The 10748-nt window shown below is 41.6% G+C and overlaps 1 protein-coding gene across 1 annotated transcript; it reads left to right on the plus strand.

The window, feature by feature from the left end:
* Positions 1-8163: 8163 nt before the first annotated feature.
* On the plus strand, positions 8164-9033 carry LOC137824756 (uncharacterized). Its single transcript, XM_068630431.1, has one exon. The coding sequence runs from the start codon at positions 8164-8166 to the stop codon at positions 9031-9033; it is 870 nt and encodes a 289-aa protein (XP_068486532.1).
* The last annotated feature ends 1715 nt before the right edge of the window (positions 9034-10748 follow it).

Below are 10748 nucleotides of genomic sequence, written 5' to 3' on the forward strand. Positions count from 1 at the left end.
CTCAGAGCCTTACCGAGACAGGTCGTCTCCCCTGACTTAAGCCAAACAATCTTAGTTATGGCCAAACGTGATTTAGGGCACCTGAACTCATAATCTTATTGAGAAAAAGTCGTCGCATCTAAATCACCATAAACATCAGAACACCTAGGCTTGGCATCTTACCAAGAAAAGGTCGCCTTACTTGAAAACAATTCGCGCAGAACACCAGCTTGGTTATTCTTACCAAGGCAGGTCGCTTTACCTGACATTAAACAATCACAATTTCAGGACGCTTGAACTTGGAATATTCCCAAGGGTACAATTTCTTCTTGCGCTTAGAGTATCTGACTTGGGTGTCGGCTCACACGCCAAGTCAACTCTTTTAACGACTTTGGTTGGAGTATTTGACTTAGGTGTTGGCTTTCACGCCAAGTCTACTCTTCAACACCGAGGTAGGTTAGCTTACCTGCCCTCGGCCAAACAATCTTAAGCCAATTCAGGGTACCTGGACTTAGAATCTTACTGAGAAGAGGTTTCCCCATCTAAATTGTACGAGTGTCGAGTCACCTAGGCCTGGAATCTTACCAGGGGAATAGGTCGCCTCGTTTAATAATCAACCATGCACACGTGGCGCTTACTCGGATAACTCATCGGTCAATTCGCCTTATTGTGTGTTAAGAAAGAATCCTGACAAATCATCTTTCAAGAACAATTTTTCACTGGGCGACCTCATTAAAAAAACCTCGTAAGGAAAAAAGAGTGTCCCCTTAATTATTCGAATTGTTCATAGAAGATTGAAAAAAATATATCAACTGAAATAAAACTTGAGGTTAGCCTCATTCCACGTTTGGGGTATGGTTCCACCCTCTAGAGTTTTGAGTCTGTAGGCTCCGTTTCTGAGTACCTCCACCACGCGGAATGGGCCAGTCCATTTGGGACCCGACTTATTCTCCAACTGGTAAGGGTGAGCCTTTTGCATTACTAGGTCGACGATTTGGAACTGCCGAGGTCTCAACTTGGACTTTTGCTACATCTCCACTCTTCTCCTCAGGGCTTCAGCTCTGACGAGTGCTTGCTCTCACACCTCGTCAAGTAGATCTAGGTTTACCTTCCTTTCTTTGTTAGATTCTTCTATCACGAAGTTCTGGAATCGTGGCGAGCTCTTCTAAATCTGTATAGGGATCATGGCATCTGATCCGTACACCAAACTGAAGGGCGTCTACTTCGTGGTGGATTGTGGAGTGGTGTGGTAGGCCCACAAGATTCGAGGCACCTCTTCCACCCAGGTCCCCTTAGCTTTCTCCAACCTCCTCTTTAAACCTCTAAGCAAGACTCTATTGGCATACTTGACCTGACCATTCGTCTGAGGATGCTCCACCGAGGTAAACACTTGTTTGATCCCGAGCTCTGTGCATAGCTTGCACAACTGCTGACTTCCAAACTGGGTACTGTTATCCAACACCAAGTTTCTTGGGACCCCAAAATGAAAAACGATGTTTCTCCATACGAAGTGCTGAACCCTATGGGCGGTATCTGCGCGACTGGTTCAACTTCTATCCACTTGGTGAAATACTCAATCGCCACCACTAGGTACTTCATATGACGAATCGCCAAGGGGAACAAACCTAAGATGTCTATTCCCTAAGTATGGAAAGGCCAGGGGCTATGTATTGATCGCAACTCTTCGGGGGTGCATGATGCCAGTCAGCATGCTTCTGAAATTGCTTGCATCGCTGTGCATACCTCATGCAGTCCTCCCTCATAGTCGGCCAATAGTATCCTGCCTTGACAACCTTCAGGGAGAGAGCTCTCCTTCCAACATGGCTTCCACAAATGCCATCATAGAGCTCTGCCATGATTCGGATACACTGATCCCCACTTACACAGATGAGGACGGGATGGGTGTAGCCATGACGAAACAACTTTCCATCAATCAGGTTATATCTTCTTGCGTTTCTGATGTGAGTTGATTTTAGGTTGATTCATTAGGTGACACTTTTTTAGAATTAGGATCAAGATTCTTAAGCAATTAAAGTGAGTCATCTAAGGAAAATCCCCACTCGACATTAACTTAACAAGTGTTAAGTAGATATGAAGGTTCATTTCCAAAGATCCAAGTAAAAACACAAGTATAAGTGATGAATGAATGCTAAACAATGTGCGAAAACATGAACACAAGAACAAGGACAATTTAACAAATTAAAACAACAAACAAATAGATTGAACCGATTAGAATGATCAAAGAAGACATATGAACCGATTGGAATGAAGAATAAAGCAACACAACATATTTTGGAATTGAATGGAATGGAAAAACAAAATTCGAAGATGAATGATAGGAAGAACTTATGTGGTTGAAGCCATGGAAGGGAAGAACACGCCACTTGGAAGGTGATTGATCCAAGATAAGTGCAAGAGTTCCGCCACTAGAGAGCTTCCCAAACACTCACAAGATGAGACAAGATTAGGAGAAACAATTCTCACAACTCACATACAATTTGTGTATAGTAACTTTACTTCAAATTCATTCTTATTTTACATGAGCATAACACTTCTATTTATAGTGTGAGAGGGCTAAAATTAAAGTGGGAAAATTCAAATGAAACAAATTTGAATTTGGCGTCTATTCCAAGTCACAAGGGATGTGTGACTTGGTTTCTTACTTTGGCACCTCCTAAATCTACACCTACACCTTCTTTTAATGTCACATGGAAGGTGTGACTTATCTTTGTACATTGGCACCCCTTATTTCTATATCTACACCTTCCTTTATGTTCTACTAAAAAAATACTCAAAAGAAATTACAAAAAGAGACATCCATTGATGCTCATCTCCCAAAGCCTTGGCCTTGCTCCTAGTAATCCTTTGAAGCATGAAGGATGTTGAGCTCATGGGTTGGGCTTGGGATTCTTGGGCTTGGGCCTCATTTTGAGAAGACTAATAAGAAGAACTTCAAATTCTTTGGGCCTTGTCCATTTCTTCTATTGATGAAGTCTTTATTTGTGTGTTGAGATGACCCTTCAAATATAACATCCTTGGTCATCTTCATGTATTTTTGGGTCACATCAGTTTCTCTTGACCACCTTTGCTTTTGCGAGCTTTACCAAGATCATACCATCAGCAAGGTAACGCTGATATGGTATCATCCAGGTCTCTATTACGTCGACCTGAAAGACGTCCAACGATCCTTCTCCCGACAAGCCATATACACTTATCTTAGGAACCTTCAACGTTTCTTGTGTCAACAATCGATGCCTTCCTTTTATTGAGACGACCTCCAAGGTCTCCACATGAGTGACCTCTACTGCTCCATCTGCAGTGGTCCTGGGTGACTTTTGGGTCTCTTGAATAACTGACCTCTGTCGACCTCCCTTGCTTGAGCTCGCCAGCTTGGCTAGCAGGTCTGCTCGGGCATTTTGTTCCCTTGGGACATGCACCAGTTCGAATGTGGGGAAAGCTTCCCTCAGGAGTGTAACATACCTCAGGTATGACGCCATCTGTAGATCTTTGGCCTGGTTACCAACCGTGATTCACTTTTTACTAACAAACTTCGAGCGCCCAATTCTTTGGCCACCATCATCTCAACTATCAACGTTTCATACTCAGCCTAATTATTGTTGGCCTTGAAAGTGAATCTAAGGGCCTACTGGATCAACAGTCTATAAGGTCCCTCCAGAATGTCAGCATTGCTATCTTGCTGATTAAATGATCCATCCATGGAAAGGACCCACTGAAAGTCTCCACCGTCCACCTGGATGGCTTCTGAGGATAGCTCTACCACGAAGTCAACATATATTTGGCCCTTGATAGGCCCCCTGGGTTCGTACTAAATGTCGAATTCAGATAGCTCGACTTCCCAGCGTATCCGACCTGCTACATCAGGCTTTTGGAGGACCTTGTGGATTGGAAGATCGATCATTACGATCACAATGAAGCTCTGGAAATAGTGACGAAATCGCCGAGCTGCAAACACTACTGCCAAGATTGCCTTTTCGATGGCCTAATATCGTACCTCCCCTGCAACACCTTGCTCATGAAGTATATAGGCCTCTGAGTCTAATCCTGTTCTTTCACAATGACCGAGCTGATTATCCGATCTGTGATTGCAAAATAGAGACGAAGGGGAGTACCTAGTAGCGGCTTACAAAGGACAAACAGGCTGGCTAGGTACTCCTTCAACTTGACGAACACTTCTTCGCATTCGTGAGTCCATGTGAAGCGGTTGATCTTCTTCAAACACTAGAAGTAAGGGTGCCCCTTATCTCCTCCTGGTGATAGGAACCGGGACAGGGCGACCATCTACCCAGTCAGCTGCTGCACTTCCTTCACAGTGGCGGGGCTCCTCATCCCTATGATTGCTGCACACTTGTCCGGGTTCGCTTCTATCCCTCGTTCAATGAGCGGGAACCCCAAGAACTTCCCTGCCTTTACCCTAAACACACATTTTTTTGGGTTTAATTTTAGATTGTACTTAGCTATTGCAGTAAATAGCTCTTCCAAATCAACGACGTGTTGATCATTCTCTTCCGAGGTGACGACCATGTCGTCCACGTATGCTTGCACATTTTGCCCAATGATGGGGGCGAGAATCTTGTCCACCAACCTCTGATAAGTAGCGTCGACGTTCTTCAGCCCAAAAGGCATGACCTTATAACAATAGCTAGAGAGTTCTGTCATGAATGCGGTTTTGCTCTCATCACCGGGGTGCATGCGAATCTGATTGTACCCCGAGAAGGCGTCTAAAAAGCTCAGATGTCGGCAACTTGAAGCGCTATCCACCAAGGAATCAATGCTGGGCAACGGGTATGAATCTTTGAGACATGCTTTATTTAGGTATGTAAAGTCGACGCACATTCTCCATCTTCCATTGGCCTTCTTTACCAATACCACATTTGCTAGCCACTTAGGGTACTAGATTTCCCTTATGTGGCAGCTTTCAAGAGCTTTTGGGTCTCTTCTTTGATGACCAAACGTCTCTCTTCATTGAAATTTCTTCTCCTCTGTATTTCTGACTTGAATTTCTCGTCCATAGCAAGTCTATGGCACAAGAAGTCAGGGTCTATGCCGGGCATATCTGCAGAAGTCCATGCAAAAGCGTTCAAGTGCCTTGCTATCACCTCGACGATCTGATCTTGCATCTCCTGGCCTAGCGATGAGCCGAACTTGAACTTCTTCCCTTTAATCTCTTTCTTCTGAACCTCACTAGCAGGATCAGGTCGCCTTTCGCTGGTGGGTTTCGCTCAGGTGGTCGTATCAGGTCCATGTGCTTGGACGGTGACCGTACATACCCCCTTATGCTTTTTAGGCTATTTTCATAGCATTTCCTCGCCGCCTTCTGGTCAGACTTGATGACGATTACCCCTCCCTCAAGGGAGGGCAACTTCATATTCATGTGCCTTGTTGAGGCCACTACACCTAACCTGTTCAAGGAGGGCCTACCTAAAAGCATGTTATAGGCCGAAACAACGTTAACAACTAAATACTTGCTATTGATTGTGCGAGATGAGGTGCCATCTGAAAAAATCGTCCTCAGTTCCACATGCCCCATTACCTCCACCTGATCTCTAGCAAAAACCGAACAAGCAACCGTCATATGGTCTCAGCTGGTCAGGTGACAATTGTAATTTGTTGAATGTTACCCAAAACATCACGTCAGTCGAGCTCCCCTAGTCAATGAGAACCCTGTGTAGTCTTCTTCCCACGGTGACGACTGAGATCACTACTGGATCATCCTCATGTGGGACTACGTCTCCCAAATCAGCCTTTGTAAAGCAGAGATTGGGCTTGGCTGGCTGGTCAGACCCCCGTGCCTCTACTGTCATCACCTCCCTCGTGTACTCCTTACGTTTGGAGGCGGAACCTCCCCCTCCTGAAAATCCTTCTAAGATAGTATTAATCTCGTCGTGGACAGGTACCTCATGTCCTTGGTCTGTTGGAGGAAACTCCTCCTTCGACCCCTCCTGACTCCTTTCTAGATACTCTTTCAAAAAACCATATTTTATCAAGCTTGCTAACTGGTAGCCTAGGGTTATACAGTGCTCCACGTCATGCCCGAACGCTTTGTGGAACTCGCACCAGATCTCCTTGCACGGTTTGGGGGGAACCTCAGTTTGTTTTTCATCCCCGACATAGCCAACAACTCCTTGTATGTCATTCTGAAATTTGGTCGGAATGGCAGGTCATCTCTCGCCTTCGTCCTGGGTTGACTTTTCCTCGGTGCGTAAGATGCTCATCGTGCGTCTGACCTCTTCTCATTTACAGCTTCATGTACCCTCAGGGGTTGAGCTCGACTGCCTTCTTTGGGCTTGGCCTGCCCTGGGTACGTGCTACCGCGCTTCACTGTTACAGCTTCTTTCGCGACGATGTAGGCGATAGCTCGTCGTCGGATCTCCCAAAACGTCCTCGCCCGATTTCTGATAAGTGAGTCGCTGAATGGTCCTGACATAATCCCCTGCCCAAAGGCATGGACCATCAAGGCCTCATCCTGAGTCTGGAGCTTTACTACGAACACCGCAAACCTGTTCAAAAAATCCTTCAAAGGTTCTCCCTATCTTTGCTTCACACCAAAAAGGTCGAAAAGGACTGGCGATTGAGCCTGGTTAACAATGAATTGTTCCCTGAACAATCCACAAAATTGATTGAAAGAGGTGATGTGACCATTTGGGAGGCCAACAAACCACTGTAATGTCGTGTATGTGAACGTGCCCATAAAAATCTTGCAATGCATAACATTCGTTCCTCCTGAGATCATCATCTAGGCATTAAATGTTGTAAGATGGGCCTTAGGGTCTTCCGCACCTGTAAAAATAATCTTAGGCGTTATGAAACTCATTAGTATGACAATGGATGCGTCCATAATCGCCTGTGAAAATGGCCTAGAGCGAGCCCTTGGTCGAGTAGTCAGGCCTCGCTCCCTGTGGAGCATTCGCCCAACTGCTGTAGATCCTTACGTAATTCCTCGTTGGCTTTGCGTAACTCCTCATTACTCGTCTGTGACGCATCTATTTCTGCCATGAACTGGTCTTGCTTGAGCACCTGCTCGGTTCGGACCTCCGCCATGAGCCTCTCCTGCTTAGCCTTGGATGTCGCTATCGCCTCCTGGAGAGTAGTCACTCCATAAGTTGGTGTGTGGTAGGGTTGTCACTCCCTTCAGATCCTAAAGGACCTCGCCTCGTATTCCTTATCACGTCTAAGAACTCGAGTACGACTGCAGGTGGGACCTGGTTTTATCGGGCCCCACGATGGGTGCCAAATGTTCTTACCAGTTGACCTGCTCGCTGGTTGACTATAGTGACAAGCTCTGTCTCCGTCTATCTCTGTTGGAATCTGCTCTTCCCTTTGTTCCGTTGGAACGCAACTCCGTTGAGACAGAGTGAGTCCTGCCTGTTGATTGCACTCCGACGATCAAGTCAGTACATGACTTATAAGAAACAAGAAGTAACAAGTTTTAGTCTTAGAAACCGCGTAACTTGGTCCAAAAGCCGAGCTGACCTGCCTATGGCAGGTGCCGAGGTCCGACCACCGAGCGCTGAGCTCTAAGCGCTCTGGTCCAGTACAAGTGGATATCTTAATTTATTAAATTAGTTTTATAAAATTAAATTTAATATATATATATATAAAGTATTTTAAATTGATTTTATGATTCAAAACAAAAAGAAAACTTTTTTATCATTATGATAAACAACATGAAAAATTAAAACTAATGAAAAGATTTTAATAACAATTACATAAGTGTTCATATAACATTTATATTAATAGAGTTATGTTGTAAAAAATGCTCACACATCACTTTTTTTTTTTCATTTGTTCTTGCTTTGAACATTAATACAAATGATTTATGATGAAAAGGGATACCTTGGGATTTACACTACAAGTAACCATTTATTTCGCACTCACGTCCCCATTATTGGTTATTTTCCTTAAACGTGTAGTTATTGACCACCACCTGTACTTCAATATTACACAGGATATGCCAACTTTGTGAAGCATATTATTAATTAATTTTCAATTAAAAATCACACCACCAAAGTGCAAACTAGTTTCCACGAATATTCTCCACAAAATTCTCTATTTTCCATTATTGCATTTCTCTTTTCCCCTCTCTTCAAAACCACCACCATTCTCTCACCACTCACCTCAAAACCCACTTCAAAAAATATTCCCTTTTTCTCAATAACTCACCCAATGCCCAGTTTCCCAAGGAAGAAACGAGTCACCGACCCGTTCGACGACCAGGCCCGAGCCCGACTCGTCGGCGCTGATCACTGCAATTTTAACTCCGGCACTCAATCTTCCGGTGACAGCGACTCCCTCTCCCTATCTTATCTCGTCCACGGTTTCCTTGAAGAAGACGCTGACAAGTGTAGGGAGGACTCGGTGTTCGATGACTCGGACTGTGACCGAGTCGACTCAACCGAAGACTCGGGTGATTCGATGAGCGACTCAGCCAGTGTCGCAATCTCACTTTCTTACAATGCAGACCCTTTCCGGAAATTACTTATCGCGCATGTTTCTGAAGCCGCGGAGAAGTTCTCATTTCTACGGGAACGAAACCCGAAGCTCTTCCGGCGGAACGTTGCGGCGTTTCTCCGGGATAAGCGGCACAACGCGGCGGTGTGCGAGACCGCGCCGGACGCCTCCGGCGGGAGCCACGAGTTTATCGACGTGGTCCAGTCGGGAGCCACCATGTGGCGATACTTCGTGGACCTCGACTTCCGCGCGCAGTTCGAGATCGCGCGGCCGACGCGACGGTTCTCGGATGTGCTTGCTGTCGTTCCCGGCGTCTTCGTCGGATGCGCGGAGGAGCTGAAACGCACCGTTTCAACACTGTGCGACGCGTTGAGGCGGAGTTTCAAGAACAAGGGCCTTCCAGTTCCGCCCTGGAGGAAGAACGGGTTCATGCAGAACAAGTGGTTTGGTCCGTGTCGCCGAACCGCGGACCCGGTTCGGATGTCTGTGAACGGAGTTAGTTGCAGGTTGGTGGGGTTCGACGACACCGTTATGGAAGCTGGACGTGTCCTCGGACAAGATGAACAAAATAGAACAGTTTATTAGATTATCATTAGTATAATTTAATAAAATAATCAAAGTTTTGTTTATGCTCTTAGGGAAGGGTCTATTTTGCAGAATTGTAGTGCAAAACTTATTTAATTTAGAACTTTTAGTTTATCTATTTAAGTACCATCACTCTGTAAAGTTTAGGGTTTAATATTTTAAGATGATGTTAATTATTTTTCATTTATAGTGCTGCTTTAATTGAGTTGTGAAGTTTGTTATACTATTATAAATTAATTAAAGGACATGTAAAAAAAATATTGGATAAGACTGTAATAGTGTCATTGTAATATTTTTAGAATGTTGTCATAAATTGACTTTTGGAAAAACAAAAAGAAATTAAAGTTAGTTGTACTCTCTTATCTATTTTTTCAATTTGTAAAAGATAATATAAAACAACACTTGTATTATTAAACAGAAGAAGTAATATGTTTGACTTAACGAATTTTATTTTATGATATATATGAAGAACATTTTGATAATTTTATGTGGCTTTTTAAATAGATAGTAAAATGATGAAGATTAATGCATAGAAATGCGGCGAAGGAACATTGTTGGCATTCTCGGTATTAACGGAGTCGGAGGAACGAATATCACGTGTGCTCACAGCAGGTTCTGGTTGGAACTTGTAAGAAGAGTCTTGTCGTTATTATCATATTTATTAAATGTTTTAAATAAAAAATGTGTATTAAATAAAAAAAACGAAGTTAATAATAAGTAATTAACCAGGCTGTTTCTATATAAAAAGTTCTTAGAGTATTATCATTTGTTAATATATATAGTAAGAGATCGTTCCTTTATTTGTAATGTTTTTTCAAATTAAGATGAAAAGATTATATACCGACAACACAAAAGAAATATATTTATAATAAAGATCATAGTTATTAAATAAAACGTGTTATTAAATTTATAAAAATAATTATAAACTAAATAATTTTTATAATTTAATTATAGGTATTTTTGTTATTAGTAGTAGTTAATTAAATATAAAAAAATTATAATATATATATATATATCTATAAAAGTAAAATTAGTAATAAATTATGCAACTAAAAACAGCTACGTTACAATTTTTTTTATTATTAATAGTATAGGTATTTTATATATACTAGAGCTAAAAAGAAGCATAAATTTAGTTTAATAATAACAAAATAACTCAAATAATAGAGATTTTTTCTTTCTTTCAGTGCATAGATACACTGGTTTTTCTCTTTTGAACGTACAACAATTGAAATGAATTTAATAATATTATTTATTATTAATTTGATTGTAAAACTATTTATAAAATTATATTGAGTAAAAGTAAATAATTAACTAATAACATTATCTAAAATTGTTTTTAAAGCTATTATAAAAACTCAATAGAATTGAATTTAAGTCGAAAAGGTAAATTTTAATTTATTAAAGAAATTACAATAGTAAAAATAACGTCTCAATTTTTTTTTTCATATACTTATTATATGTTAATTATAATTATAAGTTACATTATTATATAATAAGTGTGTTTGAATTCTGTACTCATTCTTGTATGTTTCAATTATTATCGATACTAAAATCAAATTAAGTATAAAATAATTTAATTATTTGATTACCTGAGTTGAGTGAAAGTAGCTTTCGTAAAAATAGAAATATCTTTTGGTAGTTTTATTTGTAGAGGTTCAAAGGTCTACAAACATTAATATTTGTTAAAAAGAAATATTTACTTAATTTTATAT

This window comes from Phaseolus vulgaris, chromosome 8, assembly GCF_000499845.2.
Source record: "Phaseolus vulgaris cultivar G19833 chromosome 8, P. vulgaris v2.0, whole genome shotgun sequence".
Taxonomy (NCBI): Eukaryota; Viridiplantae; Streptophyta; class Magnoliopsida; order Fabales; family Fabaceae; genus Phaseolus; species Phaseolus vulgaris.